This window comes from Argopecten irradians, unplaced genomic scaffold (genome assembly GCF_041381155.1).
Source record: "Argopecten irradians isolate NY unplaced genomic scaffold, Ai_NY scaffold_0094, whole genome shotgun sequence".
Classification (NCBI taxonomy): domain Eukaryota; kingdom Metazoa; phylum Mollusca; class Bivalvia; order Pectinida; family Pectinidae; genus Argopecten; species Argopecten irradians.
In genome coordinates this window covers 15,922-33,170 of record NW_027187561.1, presented here as the reverse complement: position 1 = coordinate 33,170, position 17,249 = coordinate 15,922, and the positions used below count along the sequence as shown (strand labels likewise).

At 37.5% G+C, this 17,249-nt stretch overlaps 2 protein-coding genes across 2 annotated transcripts; one reads left to right on the top strand and one right to left on the bottom strand.

Annotated features, from left to right (window-relative positions):
- Nucleotides 1-2,054: 2,054 nt before the first annotated feature.
- LOC138311718 (uncharacterized) lies at nucleotides 2,055-7,217 on the bottom strand. Its single transcript, XM_069252955.1, has 2 exons — nucleotides 6,005-7,217; nucleotides 2,055-3,689 (listed from the first exon to the last, which is right to left on the bottom strand). Exons 1-2 carry the CDS (start codon nucleotides 6,567-6,569, stop codon nucleotides 2,638-2,640), a joined length of 1,617 nt encoding a protein of 538 aa, XP_069109056.1. The 5' UTR covers nucleotides 6,570-7,217; the 3' UTR covers nucleotides 2,055-2,637.
- A 3,873-nt stretch (nucleotides 7,218-11,090) lies between these two features.
- On the top strand, nucleotides 11,091-16,835 carry LOC138311717 (uncharacterized). Its single transcript, XM_069252954.1, has 2 exons — nucleotides 11,091-11,953; nucleotides 14,265-16,835. Exons 1-2 carry the CDS (start codon nucleotides 11,389-11,391, stop codon nucleotides 15,314-15,316), a joined length of 1,617 nt encoding a protein of 538 aa, XP_069109055.1. The 5' UTR covers nucleotides 11,091-11,388; the 3' UTR covers nucleotides 15,317-16,835.
- Nucleotides 16,836-17,249: the final 414 nt, after the last annotated feature.

Below are 17,249 nucleotides of genomic sequence, written 5' to 3'. Positions count from 1 at the left end.
TGTTTTATCTGTAAAATGTCTGTGATTGGTTGTGATTAATTGTAAACTAGTCTAATTTGACTTTTTAACAAATGCAATTTTTTAGATGAGCAACAGGAGCTAAATGAACGTTTGACTTAACAAAGTATACATGTTACCACACATCCTCAATAACTAAAGTTTATTATTGGTACTTATCAAATTATACTAACTTGAATTTGTCCTGTGTATATCTATTATAATTAATATATGCCATATCAATGACATTCCTCCTCAAACAAAAACAAAACAAAACAAAGCAAATCACACTTGACACTTGTCACTGTCAGTTACTAAAGTATACATCTATTGTTGGACAGATCAAGTGAAGGGGATGATATTTGTATACATTGAAGGGTGGACAATGGCATGTTAGTTATACAGACTAAACTAAGTAATTACATGTCAACATATGTAATCATTACTAGACAAAGAGTTTAATAACCTTGTTTTGAAAATCCACCTGTATATATTCATGTAAATGCACAGTGAAACCATGTATTAATACAAATATCTTATAATACATATATGTAAATCTGAAAAACAAATATTGAACAAATCTGTTTTTCGGGTGCTTTGGAATACACTTTGCAATATTTTAATATGATAGGAGTATAGAAGTGTTATACAATCAGGATTGTATGAAGAGAAATCTATAAGATGGAAAACAATTACTTTAATAATGTCAAACTTAGGTAGATACAGAAACTTATCACAAAGTAACCAACTTTTTAAACATTTGATAATTATAATTCTGCTTTTTAATTGATTTTTTTTTTGCATCTACGTGTAACTCAGAAATAAATAAAATTTATGAATTAAAGCGAATGCATCTTTTCAAATTAATAGATTATCTAATAAATATGATCATATGTTTCAAAGGAACTTACATGGCATATAAAGGGTTAATTACAGTCAGCAATAGTATACAAGAATTCACGTGTAGATTTCCATATGTTAAACATCAGTAAATAATTGATTTTTTATACCGATGGAAATATTTGAAAAAAAATATAACTAAAAGCCTACATTTTCTAATAATATAATAATTTTTATGGAATTGCAAAGTATCACTGGTTAATTTCAGTCATTACATGGTATATCTTAAGGTTCAAAGGAACGTAAAAGGTATTTATATTACGGCGTATCAGGGGCTACTCACTCATATCCATATAATTAACTTACAACCTAAATATTTAAACGATGAATTACGAGGCTCTGAGGTGTCAGAGCCGGGACTTGAGCAAGACTCCAAGGATACAGAGAAGCCACTAGACCCTGAACGGCTCCAGAGAAGTAGCTAGACTCTGTAGCGACCTGGAGATGCTGAAAAAAGGAATAGAATATACAAGACTAGCTAGACCCCCAACGATATGAGAGAAGCTGTATATGCTAGCTAGACCCCCAACGATATGAGAGAAGCTGGAACATACTGTCATAAATATATATTCTATTGAATTATATTGGGGGAAAATTCCCCAAGAATTTAATGCCAACCGAATTAAATCTTAATATTAATAAAAGTACTAAAGACAGAGTGAGTAACCCAATTAACAGAAGAGGAAGAATGTATGAATAAATCTGAAATCATGACAAGAAAAAGAAATACAAATAAAACAAGCAATTGATGATGTAAGCAAAGACAATCCGATAGTAATAAAAGAAAATGCGATGGTGCTGAAGGGGATGGTGGGTGGGTTAGCCTACACATTCGCCATTTTGCAACGAAAACTATGCTATGGGGTTCCAACAACCCCAACAAGGGATCCTCCAAATGAACGCTGATTTGTCAATCAGCGCATCCCTAATTTACATGTAACATATGTGAAACATTTGATCTACATATATACATATACCCGTAAGCAATGATACATAAGCCACCTAAACAAACTAAAAAACAATTACAAATAAACAAACAAAACAATTGCACAAAATGTTAATAAAATAATTGAAGCAGAAGTTCATGTTGTATATAAACTATAATTTAATATAAATATCAAATTATCATTTTATATACAACAACAAACACTCAAGAGAACAGTTTACCTGTTTATTACACTACAGTTAAAAACTACAATTTGGCGTATCAGGGGCTACTCACTCATATCCATATAATTAACTTACAACCTAAATATTTAAACGATGAATTACGAGGCTCTGAGGTGTCAGAGCCGGGACTTGAGCAAGACTCCAAGGATACAGAGAAGCCACTAGACCCTGAACGGCTCCAGAGAAGTAGCTAGACTCTGTAGCGACCTGGAGATGCTGAAAAAAGGAATAGAATATACAAGACTAGCTAGACCCCCAACGATATGAGAGAAGCTGTATATGCTAGCTAGACCCCCAACGATATGAGAGAAGCTGGAACATACTGTCATAAATATATATTCTATTGAATTATATTGGGGGAAAATTCCCCAAGAATTTAATGCCAAAATCGAACAAAATGTGTTGATTTCTGAGTATACTGATAGCAATACATTGTGAGAGCCCCCAATACAATACAATATAATATTACTTAAGATGATTCGAGAAAATTCTCAAGGTTGTGAAATTCTAAATACATTAAAGGGAAGAGGGGGAGGGGAGGGGGGGTGTGGGGCTTCAAATAAAAAGGAGTCAAAAGGACATCTGTAACTGCGCTCTGCGAATAGTAACTGGCTCCGTACGGATATACCGGATGAAACAGTCAGATGACCAACGGCCCAAGGTTTGAATGACATGATCTTCGACCCCTGCTGCAGCAGCTGAGGTACTAGCGCCGATTCGAAATGAATGACCATTAAATGACCCATTATCCAAACCAACACGGGTTAAGCACTCCTTTAAATGACCAATAAAGGTATGACGCATTAGCGGTCTGGATGAGTGCACTTGATCTAAAAACAAAGGTGAAGAAGGGTCAGCGTCTGATGAATTTCGTAACATCAAATATCTATGCATGGTAGACACAGGATTTAAAAGATCATTTTCAAAAACATTAATATCAACACCTTTACCAAATGGGTCAGTCTTAGACAAACGTAAGGAAAGAGTAAAACAAGACAAATCAGGTGATACGTGAACATCACATAGACGAATAAAATTTGAATCCCATAAAGATTTACATGTGAATTCGCCGCATCTTAGAAAACCATAAAAAGCTGTCTTAAAAATACATAACAACATAAGATCTGTGAAAGGCTCAAACATTCCATGAAAGGCAATAGCATTACACATTTTAGACAAAACTGAGAAAGTAATTGGAAGACGTTTTGATGCAATGTTCACTTGAGATCTCTTAATCGCGCGAAGTATATAGGCCAGTCTTAGTGTATTGGCGGTAGGGTCACCAAATTTCTGTTTAATATAGTGAAAACGTACACCAGCCAGATACAGTTTGATTGTTTCATATTTCAAGTGTAACGTACGCTGGCAATGTGTTACGAACAAGATAAGCAAGTCTTCATTGATCTGAGGCAAAAAGTTTTTAGGAAAACCAATTCCTTGCATCAACACAAAAGTCAAAAAACAGTTAAGTCCTGACTGGTAAGTAGCTCGAGTACTATGACTTAGTGCTGAGTCCCACAGGAGATCCACATCGTCATTCAAGTCATGGACAGCGATTCCAGGGGAAGACACGGAACAGGCAGTCTGTCTGCTTGCGGAGCCAGCCGTCGAAAACGATGCATCTGTGAACGAGAGAGAGGCGTCAGCTAAGTTATTGTCAGACCCCGGAATGTGTATGGCATGTACAACAAAATTGTTCATAGCTGAATGATAAGTAAGCGTACGCATTAATCTCATAATGCTTTTTATCTTAGACCTTCCTTTCGAAATTATGTCAACAGTAGCCATATTGTCACAATGAAACAAAATCCGTTTCTTAGCCCACTGATGCCCCCATAACACACAGGACATAACGATAGGGTACAGTTCAAACAAGGCCATAGAAGGTTCATGTTGTTTAAGCTCTTCAGGAAAATCTCCCTTAAACCATTGATTCCTATAGATCCCACCGAAGGCTTCATTAGTAGCATCCGTATACAAATGGAGATCAGCAGAAGTAGTCACGTGATCGTCTAAAAAGAATGAAACACCATTCCAATGTCGTAGAAAAAGGGCCCACATACTAAGGTCGGAACGACATTCCTCGGTAAGCCTAATACGAAAATGAAGCTCACGCACAGTAGTTGACATGGAAATAAGGTGAGAGACAAAAGATCGTCCTGGCTTTACACATCTCGTGGCAAAGTTCATATGTCCTAATAAACTAAGTAACTCGCGCTTAGTGCAGGATTTTTTGCAAGCGAAGGACTCTAATACATCAACAATACGTGCTACTTTGTTAGGTGGTAGCCTTGTTTCCATACGCTGTGAGTCCAAAAACACTCCCAAATACTCTATATCAGTCACTGGCCCCACGGTTTTATGGGCACCAATAGGAAAGTTCAAATCTCTAAACAAATCTATAAATCTATTCATAGTGTCGGATGCATTCACGAACGCTGGTTCGATAACAAGAAAGTCGTCTAGCAGATGTAGGATGTGTCGGATGTGATATTTGTTCTGAGCGATCCAGCAAATAGCACGAGAGAGATTATCGAACAGTTTAGGACTGGAACGACTTCCGAAGACTAAACGAGTGAAAAAGAAATATTTTCCTTCCCACTTAATACCATGGTAAGGCCAAAATACTGGTTTGATCGGTAACAATTTGAAAGCGTCCGTAATGTCTGTTTTCATAAGCCAAGCATTTTCACCCAAGTCCTTGATGAGTTTAATAGCATCATCTATAGTAGTGTATTTCAATGAGCAAGTAATCTTATCGATAAGACTATTTAGACTAGGATTATTACAGTCTTTATGAGGCGCTGACATGTCAACTATGAGTCTTTTCTTTTTTAGAGTATTTATGCTCGGAAAGGCCTATAGGATTAATACGATAACTATCGAATGGAATGTTATCAAACGGCCCTAACAAATATCCACGTTCAAGTTCTTTTCCAACTAAATCTGTTACCGCGCTCGGATCCATCATAGCTGACTTTAGATTTTTACACTCATAAAGAATTGCTAGGTAATGTTTGGAAACCTGTGTCGAAGCCCTCAGATAACCCTGTAGTTAATAAGTTAACAAAATCTTTATCGGGATGACCAGCTAAAGCAGATTTTAAAGCTGTGATGTTAACCGGTGTGCTTGCTCTGCAGGAATCTAAGTAATTCATCTTTTCTGTTTTTGAGTTCGGTCCTGTCCTAAAGGGCACACAGAATTGGAATGACCCCCTTTGCATGTTAGACAAAGATGGGAATAATGGCATGTAGGCAGACTGCACCCGAAGTGGCTGTTAAAATTGTTGCACAATTCGCGACCTTCATGATACACTTTTGGACGACCGTGTCCATCTACATTAGGGCTGTTGTTCATGTTCTTCTTAGCATTAGTCTTTACTTTTCCACTCTGACGTTGCATTTCAAAAATACTGTTGGGACAAAAACCTGTGGCATGTTGCTGACTGTCACATAATTCACAAGTGCGTGGCCGTTGATTTGGCAAATATATTGCAGAACAACACATTGTCTCTGATGGACCAGTCAATGGGCTTGTTGTTATAACGTAGATGAGCCGCTGCTCTAGCCGAAAATTGTCTGTGATATTCATAGAAACCAGCTGAATATCTAGTTCCCATTTCTACAATGTCACGCTCATATAAATCTAGTTCTACTCGGCGAGCTGGGTACGTAGAGCACATGACCTGCTTATAAACTCCAAAGGCCAAAATGAACTCGTTTAGTGTCAAATTCCTAGAAAGTCTAACATCAGGCTTATCAATGGTTTGGCCATGCGAGTCGCTATTTCCAACGAAATATGGGATTAAGAGTGTGGCCAGGTTAACATCTCTGCCGGTGATAATGTGTTGTCTTAACGTCGGCGAAATAGTCTCAACTAAAGGAAGCGACTCGGAAGCGTAACCAAACCGAGTACGTTTATGGGTAGAGTTCTCACCTTGGTTATTGTCGGTGGCTTCCAATCCCCTATACGCCGAATCTAAAGTAAATTCTTGCGATGACACAGGTTGGGGGAGGGGCTCTGTTATTGTAGCAGTACTCGCGACCGGCACATGAGTACTAGTTGAGCTACGCGCTGTTTGGTGTTCACTACCAGCTGCTGCTGCATGACGTTGGTTCTGTCGCTCAACCCGATTCTCAAGACGTAGGTAGCTGTCTTGTAAGGACGCCACACTTTCCGAAAGAGAAGTTACCATTGTGATAAGAGTTTCAACTCTGTTCGTTTGTTGTTGTTGTCGCGGCACTTCCGCGCCGCCATCTTGTCCCGTTGCATCCTGGGATGCCGCAACTCTCCTGTGAGGCACGAAGGGAGGAACGGACCCCGTTTCCGACTGTCTCGCTTCGCGTAACTTCCTTGCCAAAACCATTCGTTTGTCTGCGGATCTGTAGGCGATGTTTTTGGATCGCAACTCCTCTCGTAGACGGCTAATAGTCCAGTTTTCCACGAGATCAGGATCATAAGGCACAGTTCTAACACTACTGCTCCTACGTTTAGGTGCCATGACGTCGGAATTGGGGTTGAAAGGCAGGTTATGCAGAACTTACAGATGAACTAGACGTGTTGATTTTTTAAATAATCTCAGTTCATGCTCTATTAACGTTACAGATGGACGAGCACCGTACGTCACTAAACAGTTGACGAACACTTGAATATAAATAGAATGAAGTTCCAAAGAATGTTGGTGCTGTTCAAAACATCCACACAAAAGTATTCGTAGTTTAAACCCTTCAGTTCCACGTAAATTGAAACACACGATCACTTAAAACGTCTTTCATAATGATTTCCACATGATGAAATATTCCTAGAAACAATAAACAAAGCAGAAAGTTCGTAGAGTAATCGAAGAGTAGCTCGAGAAGCACAGCAAATATTAGCCTACACATTCGCCATTTTGCAACGAAAACTATGCTATGGGGTTCCAACAACCCCAACAAGGGATCCCCCAAATGAACGCTGATTGGTCAATCAGCGCATCCCTAATTTACATGTAACATATGTGAAACATTTGATCTACATATATACATATACCCGTAAGCAATGATACATAAGCCACCTAAACAAACTAAAAAACAATTACAAATAAACAAACAAAACAATTGCACAAAATGTTAATAAAATAATTGAAGCAGAAGTTCATGTTGTATATAAACTATAATTTAATATAAATATCAAATTATCATCTAGTAACTGTTCCCGCTCCGAGACAGATATGATCGGCGGGCGAATCCGCTCTGAGGGCGAGCGGTCTCGCTCCATGAGCGGGCGAATCCGCTCTAGGAACGAGCAGCCGAACTCGCTCTACGAGCGGGCGAACCCGCTCGTAGAGCGGGGAGGACAGCGGGCGGATCCGCTCTGTGAGCGATGGATCATCCTCCCGTCCCGCCGCGATCCCGCTAAAATTCCAAGCGAAAGCTCGAGCGATTTTTCGCTCGCGGAGCTATTTACTCCCAAATCACCCTTCGGGTACTGTACATACATACATACATACATACATACATACATACATACATACATACATACATACATACATACATACATACATACATACATACATACATACATACATACATACATACATACATACATATTGTACACATTTATTATCTACATCTAAATACTCTATTAACATGTTCATGTATGTAACATTTGAAAATAATCACTCATTCATCAAATAATATAATTGATTAGTTTAATTTGCTCACTTAATATTCTCGTTTCATCATAGTGGGTGAACGATTATTATTTTATTTACATATTTTTCAAATATTAATAAGTAAAGAAATAATTACAATTCATCCATCATGGATGCTGATAAGTAATGTAAGCATATAACGAAAGCAGGCGGAGGCGCGCGGAGCCTGATCAATTGCACAGAGAGCCAAATTTCCGTGTTGGTCATATCAACTCTAGCCACATCGATCTGGCTATCTGTACAATTGACCAGGCCTTTTGTAATTACTTAGTATATTATTTTGATATTATTTTGGTAAGTAAGTAAGTAAGTAGAAGACGGTCAGAGAAAAAAGTACATTGATAGAAAATCCGGATATAATACACCTTTCCGCATCCATAGCAAAACTGTATTAGGTAGTACCACATAACATCCGGTTCAAAAACACGAGGTCCTGGATTATACTAACGCTGAATAAAATGGTAAATATATCCACATTTGTATCATATTATCATGTCTTACATATTACACATTAGTCAAAGTATTTTGATTGTCTGTGATTATGAAAAATTAGAAAAATTGGAAACTATAGGCAGTGATACATAATTGTCTGTCATTATCAGCTGATTATGTCAGAATGTTTTTGAGTTCGGAGTATTTTTCTAGGAGGGTTGAAATTTTGGTTCCAGTCAAGTGCACTCTATTATTAACTTGTAAAAATAAGTGAAGGTTTTCTGATAGGACCGCTTTAAATATTTTGAAGGCTGATAAGGGTGTCTGTCGTTTGTTTTGATATTTAATTATATTTCTAACTTTCCATATGACCCATTTAAGGTTCATGTAATGGCTTTAACCAGTGATATTTTGCAAGCCTAAAACGCATTACTGTGCTGCAATTGAACAGAACTAATTTCATTAATTGTTGGTATATACCCTGGCTAATATGGCAAGCCGTTTTGATATTTAATACATAATAGCTTAAGTTAAAAAGTTATTTAGCTTAAGTTAAAAAGATTTCAACTTAAGTTAAAAAGATTTCAACTTGAGTTAAAAAAACTAACATAATCAAACTTTTTTTAACTTAAGTTGAAATCTTTTCAGCTTAAGTTGAAATCTTTTTAACTTAAGTTGAAATCTTTTCAGCTTAAGCTGAAATCTTTTTAACTTAAGTTAAATAACGTGATAATGCAAAATAATCTTTTCTAGCTGAAGTTGAAAAGATTGTTGCACTATGATAATGCAAAAAGAATTTGTCTTAAGTTAGATTTCTCATTTTTGCATTAACACTTATTTTAACTTAAGTGTAAAAATATATCGATCGCTGTTCCAATATTGTGATCATGCAAAAAAAGTCAAGTCAACCGTGAAATCGCCTTTGGACTAGTCCAATATACTCATCCAATGAAAACACTCCATACATAACAGCCAATCACAGTCGCCGTTTCGAAACTGCTTTGCGTGCGATGACAACTGCCTAACAAGATGGCGGCCCTCAATATTTATATGCCGAGTACCCATTGCATATTGCATTTTTCTGTTCAATGGATCCCTCGGCAGTCGTCAACAACGCGCTTGACGCTGTCCAGAATGCCAGAGGAAGACAAGTTGCAGACATACTAGAGACGACTAGAAGGCTTTTTCGTCGCGGACGGAGAGTTGGAGGTTAGTAAATGGTTGACTGTTAAGTTTTGTTAATAAACACGATTACCACGTGGAAACTTTCCGGGTTCTATTTATAATGATGAATGGTTAGAAAAACTGGGTTGTTTCACTGAAAGATGTCTTAATATGAACAATTACTTCCGAATTTGACAATTTAAAGTAACTTAATATTTGTGTTTTTTTATTATAAGCACTTACGATTATGTTACTCAGTACATGTATTTGTTACTCAGCTATTTCCATTTTTTTTTTAAAAAGTGTATACAAACTTTATTTTCATGCTATGACACTGCATATATTTACTGGCAGAACGATCAATAGCATATGTGTATAAACGTATACAGTAAATGTATGGATAAGAATATTAGTTATGGATGTAATGTGATTTTACTGTATAATATTGAATTACACTAAATGTGATAGTATACTGTACCATTTTGCCAAAAAGTTAACATATACAATGTTTTTCATTACTGTACCTTCTACATAACATGACCCTGATTGTATCCTATAGTGATGTATGTGAAACTTTAATGTTTTAATTTCATTTTTCCATGACATTCCCAAAGTTGAAATGATTACTATATCATACGAACACATCCAAATCATTTTTACATGGTTCAACCAATAATTTCAAATGAAAACAAACCCTACAAAAAAAGTAAATAAACTTAATATAAACTATTTTTATGTATTTCATTGTCTGAATAATTTTTCTGTGAACACATATTTCAAAACACAAAAGTTGCATTAATGTACCAATGATAGATACATACTGACCACTTCAAATATTGGCAATAATATAACAAAATCAGGCAAATCAGTTTTACTTACTTTATACCATTGAAAAGTTTGAGCTTCTAACTTTACTTCAAGGCAAAATTATTGAAAATAATTATTTCCGTCACAAAAAAAATCCCTGGCACTATATCCTATATGGCATGAAGAATTGATAATGCATGCACCAAAAGCAGAATAAATTATTTCATTTTTTTTGTGTTAATTAAACATATATATACAAGATTAAACACCAATATTATTGTTGAAATGATGAGTATCGTTTATGCTCTGTCAGCGTTGGAGCTTCTTTAATTAAAATAAACTAAATGTTAATTTTCATAACGCAGGCCGTCTCATGATTACAAAACAACGAAAGCAATCTTCACAGTTAATAATAACTTTGATGTTAGTTATAATTGTTTTTATGACACTATTGATTTCTGTTTCGGAAAGGTAACGGTACCAACTATTACAAAGGCGTCTTTAATTGAATCTCTATAAGTTTTAGTTTGACGATTTCAATGATAATTTGATATTTATATTAAATTATAGTTTATATACAACATGAACTTCTGCTTCAATTATTTTATTAACATTTTGTGCAATTGTTTTGTTTGTTTATTTGTAATTGTTTTTTTAGTTTGTTTAGGTGGCTTATGTATCATTGCTTACGGGTATATGTATATATGTAGATCAATGTTTCACATATGTTACATGTAAATTAGGGATGCGCTGATTGACAAATCAGCGTTCATTTGGGGGATCCCTTGTTGGGGTTGTTGGAACCCCATAGCATAGTTTTCGTTGCAAAATGGCGAATGTGTAGGCTAATATTTGCTGTGCTTCTCGAGCTACTCTTCGATTACTCGATTACTCTACGAACTTTCTGCTTTGTTTATTGTTTCTAGGAATATTTCATCATGTGGAAATCATTATGAAAGACGTTTTAAGTGATCGTGTGTTTCAATTTACGTGGAACTGAAGGGTTTAAACTACGAATACTTTTGTGTGGATGTTTTGAACAGCACCACATTCTTTGGAACTTCATTCTATTTATATTCAAGTGTTCGTCAACTGTTTAGTGACGTACGGTGCTCGTCCATCTGTAACGTTAATAGAGCATGAACTGAGATTATTTAAAAAATCAACACGTCTAGTTCATCTGTAAGTTCTGCATAACCTGCCTTTCAACCCCAATTCCGACGTCATGGCACCTAAACGTAGGAGCAGTAGTGTTAGAACTGTGCCTTATGATCCTGATCTCGTGGAAAACTGGACTATTAGCCGTCTACGAGAGGAGTTGCGATCCAAAAACATCGCCTACAGATCCGCAGACAAACGAATGGTTTTGGCAAGGAAGTTACGCGAAGCGAGACAGTCGGAAACGGGGTCCGTTCCTCCCTTCGTGCCTCACAGGAGAGTTGCGGCATCCCAGGATGCAACGGGACAAGATGGCGGCGCGGAAGTGCCGCGACAACAACAACAAACGAACAGAGTTGAAACTCTTATCACAATGGTAACTTCTCTTTCGGAAAGTGTGGCGTCCTTACAAGACAGCTACCTACGTCTTGAGAATCGGGTTGAGCGACAGAACCAACGTCATGCAGCAGCAGCTGGTAGTGAACACCAAACAGCGCGTGGCTCAACTAGTACTCATGTGCCGGTCGCGAGTACTGCTACAATAACAGAGCCCCTCCCCCAACCTGTGTCATCGCAAGAATTTACTTTAGATTCGGCGTATAGGGGATTGGAAGCCACCGACAATAACCAAGGTGAGAACTCTACCCATAAACGTACTCGGTTTGGTTACGCTTCCGAGTCGCTTCCTTTAGTTGAGACTATTTCGCCGACGTTAAGACAACACATTATCACCGGCAGAGATGTTAACCTGGCCACACTCTTAATCCCATATTTCGTTGGGAATAGCGACTCGCATGGCCAAACCATTGATAAGCCTGATGTTAGACTTTCTAGGAATTTGACACTAAACGAGTTCATTTTGGCCTTTGGAGTTTATAAGCAGGTCATGTGCTCTACGTACCCAGCTCGCCGAGTAGAACTAGATTTATATGAGCGTGACATTGTAGAAATGGGAACTAGATATTCAGCTGGTTTCTATGAATATCACAGACAATTTTCGGCTAGAGCAGCGGCTCATCTACGTTATAACAACAAGCCCATTGACTGGTCCATCAGAGACAATGTGTTGTTCTGCAATATATTTGCAAATCAACGGCCACGCACTTGTGAATTATGTGACAGTCAGCAACATGCCACAGGTTTCTGTCCCAACAGTATTTTTGAAATGCAACGTCAGAGTGGAAAAGTAAAGACTAATGCTAAGAAGAACATGAACAACAGCCCTAATGTAGATGGACACGGTCGTCCTAAAGTGTATCATGAAGGTCGCGAATTGTGCAACAATTTTAACAGCCACTTCGGGTGCAGTCTGCCTACATGCCATTATTCCCATCTTTGTCTAACATGCAAAGGGGGTCATTCCAATTCTGTGTGCCCTTTAGGACAGGACCGAACTCAAAAACAGAAAAGATGAATTACTTAGATTCCTGCAGAGCAAGCACACCGGTTAACATCACAGCTTTAAAATCTGCTTTAGCTGGTCATCCCGATAAAGATTTTGTTAACTTATTAACTACAGGGTTATCTGAGGGCTTCGACACAGGTTTCCAAACTTTACCTAGCAATTCTTTTGAGTGTAAAAATCTAAAGTCAGCTATGATGGATCCGAGCGCGGTAACAGATTTAGTTGGAAAAGAACTTGAACGTGGATATTTGTTAGGGCCGTTTGATAACATTCCATTCGATAGTTATCGTATTAATCCTATAGGCCTTTCCGAGCATAAATACTCTAAAAAGAAAAGACTCATAGTTGACATGTCAGCGCCTCATAAAGACTGTAATAATCCTAGTCTAAATAGTCTTATCGATAAGATTACTTGCTCATTGAAATACACTACTATAGATGATGCTATTAAACTCATCAAGGACTTGGGTGAAAATGCTTGGCTTATGAAAACAGACATTACGGACGCTTTCAAATTGTTACCGATCAAACCAGTATTTTGGCCTTACCATGGTATTAAGTGGGAAGGAAAATATTTCTTTTTCACTCGTTTAGTCTTCGGAAGTCGTTCCAGTCCTAAACTGTTCGATAATCTCTCTCGTGCTATTTGCTGGATCGCTCAGAACAAATATCACATCCGACACATCCTACATTTGCTAGACGACTTTCTTGTTATCGAACCAGCGTTTGTGAATGCATCCGACACTATGAATAGATTTATAGATTTGTTTAGAGATTTGAACATTCCTATTGGTGCCCATAAAACCGTGGGGCCAGTGACTGATATAGAGTATTTGGGAGTGTTTTTGGACTCACAGCGTATGGAAACAAGGCTACCACCTAACAAAGTAGCACGTATTGTTGATGTATTAGAGTCCTTCGCTTGCAAAAAATCCTGCACTAAGCGCGAGTTACTTAGTTTATTAGGACATATGAACTTTGCCACGAGATGTGTAAAGCCAGGACGATCTTTTGTCTCTCACCTTATTTCCATGTCAACTACTGTGCGTGAGCTTCATTTTCGTATTAGGCTTACCGAGGAATGTCGTTCCGACCTTAGTATGTGGGCCCTTTTTCTACGACATTGGAATGGTGTTTCATTCTTCTTAGACGATCACGTGACTACTTCTGCTGATCTCCATTTGTATACGGATGCTACTAATGAAGCCTTCGGTGGGATCTATAGGAATCAATGGTTTAAGGGAGATTTTCCTGAAGAGCTTAAACAACATGAACCTTCTATGGCCTTGTTTGAACTGTACCCTATCGTTATGTCCTGTGTGTTATGGGGGCATCAGTGGGCTAAGAAACGGATTTTGTTTCATTGTGACAATATGGCTACTGTTGACATAATTTCGAAAGGAAGGTCTAAGATAAAAAGCATTATGAGATTAATGCGTACGCTTACTTATCATTCAGCTATGAACAATTTTGTTGTACATGCCATACACATTCCGGGGTCTGACAATAACTTAGCTGACGCTCTCTCTCGTTCACAGATGCATCGTTTTCGACGGCTGGCTCCGCAAGCAGACAGACTGCCTGTTCCGTGTCTTCCCCTGGAATCGCTGTCCATGACTTGAATGACGATGTGGATCTCCTGTGGGACTCAGCACTAAGTCGTAGTACTCAAGCTACTTACCAGTCAGGACTTAACTGTTTTTTGACTTTTGTGTTGATGCAAGGAATTGGTTTTCCTAAAAACTTTTTGCCTCAGATCAATGAAGACTTGCTTATCTTGTTCGTAACACATTGCCAGCGTACGTTACACTTGAAATATGAAACAATCAAACTGTATCTGGCTGGTGTACGTTTTCACTATATTAAACAGAAATTTGGTGACCCTACCGCCAATACACTAAGACTGGCCTATATACTTCGCGCGATTAAGAGATCTCAAGTGAACATTGCATCAAAACGTCTTCCAATTACTTTCTCAGTTTTGTCTAAAATGTGTAATGCTATTGCCTTTCATGGAATGTTTGAACCTTTCACAGATCTTATGTTGTTATGTATTTTTAAGACAGCTTTTTATGGTTTTCTAAGATGCGGCGAATTCACATGTAAATCTTTATGGGATTCAAATTTTATTCGTCTATGTGATGTTCATGTATCACCTGATTTGTCTTGTTTTACTCTTTCCTTACGTTTGTCTAAGACTGACCCATTTGGTAAAGGTGTTGATATTAATGTTTTTGAAAATGATCTTTTAAATCCTGTGTCTACCATGCATAGATATTTGATGTTACGAAATTCATCAGACGCTGACCCTTCTTCACCTTTGTTTTTAGATCAAGTGCACTCATCCAGACCGCTAATGCGTCATACCTTTATTGGTCATTTAAAGGAGTGCTTAACCCGTGTTGGTTTGGATAATGGGTCATTTAATGGTCATTCATTTCGAATCGGCGCTAGTACCTCAGCTGCTGCAGCAGGGGTCGAAGATCATGTCATTCAAACCTTGGGCCGTTGGTCATCTGACTGTTTCATCCGGTATATCCGTACGGAGCCAGTTACTATTCGCAGAGCGCAGTTACAGATGTCCTTTTGACTCCTTTTTATTTGAAGCCCCACACCCCCCCTCCCCTCCCCCTCTTCCCTTTAATGTAATTAGAATTTCACAACCTTGAGAATTTTCTCGAATCATCTTAAGTAATATTATATTGTATTGTATTGGGGGCTCTCACAATGTATTGCTATCAGTATACTCAGAAATCAACACATTTTGTTCGATTTTGGCATTAAATTCTTGGGGAATTTTCCCCCAATATAATTCAATAGAATATATATTTATGACAGTATGTTCCAGCTTCTCTCATATCGTTGGGGGTCTAGCTAGCATATACAGCTTCTCTCATATCGTTGGGGGTCTAGCTAGTCTTGTATATTCTATTCCTTTTTTCAGCATCTCCAGGTCGCTACAGAGTCTAGCTACTTCTCTGGAGCCGTTCAGGGTCTAGTGGCTTCTCTGTATCCTTGGAGTCTTGCTCAAGTCCCGGCTCTGACACCTCAGAGCCTCGTAATTCATCGTTTAAATATTTAGGTTGTAAGTTAATTATATGGATATGAGTGAGTAGCCCCTGATACGCCAAATTGTAGTTTTTAACTGTAGTGTAATAAACAGGTAAACTGTTCTCTTGAGTGTTTGTTGTATATAAAATGATAATTTGATATTTATATTAAATTATAGTTTATATACAACATGAACTTCTGCTTCAATTATTTTATTAACATTTTGTGCAATTGTTTTGTTTGTTTATTTGTAATTGTTTTTTAGTTTGTTTAGGTGGCTTATGTATCATTGCTTACGGGTATATGTATATATGTAGATCAAATGTTTCACATATGTTACATGTAAATTAGGGATGCGCTGATTGACCAATCAGCGTTCATTTGGGGGATCCCTTGTTGGGGTTGTTGGAACCCCATAGCATAGTTTTCGTTGCAAAATGGCGAATGTGTAGGCTAACCCACCCACCATCCCCTTCAGCACCATCGCATTTTCTTTTATTACTATCGGATTGTCTTTGCTTACATCATCAATTGCTTGTTTTATTTGTATTTCTTTTTCTTGTCATGATTTCAGATTTATTCATACATTCTTCCTCTTCTGTTAATTGGGTTACTCACTCTGTCTTTAGTACTTTTATTAATATTAAGATTTAATTCGGTTGGCATTAAATTCTTGGGGAATTTTCCCCCAATATAATTCAATAGAATATATATTTATGACAGTATGTTCCAGCTTCTCTCATATCGTTGGGGGTCTAGCTAGCATATACAGCTTCTCTCATATCGTTGGGGGTCTAGCTAGTCTTGTATATTCTATTCCTTTTTTCAGCATCTCCAGGTCGCTACAGAGTCTAGCTACTTCTCTGGAGCCGTTCAGGGTCTAGTGGCTTCTCTGTATCCTTGGAGTCTTGCTCAAGTCCCGGCTCTGACACCTCAGAGCCTCGTAATTCATCGTTTAAATATTTAGGTTGTAAGTTAATTATATGGATATGAGTGAGTAGCCCCTGATACGCCAAATTGTAGTTTTTAACTGTAGTGTAATAAACAGGTAAACTGTTCTCTTGAGTGTTTTTTGTATATAAATACGACATTTAAGCAGTTTCGAAAAGTCATGGCATGGTAAGTCTTATACAATGTATATCATTTTCTTTTTTCATATTCATAATCTATTTTAACAAAATGGAAAAGAATCGACAACAAGACTATATGTGCACATAAATGAATTGTTTACAGGAAGATGTTAGAATTACGCTAAATGTTCACGGTAAGTACAAATTCCTTCTGTAGTATCTTGTAGTTGAATAAGGTCATTGTGACATTTATTTGGAACAGACATATACAAGTACAGAGTGAAATATCGGGAAATCATATTATCTATTATACAAAATAACGATTCCGGAAGAATAAAAGAGCCTTTACTCTTACATCCATTACATGTACGTTTCAATTACGTAAGTGTAATTTAACAGCGT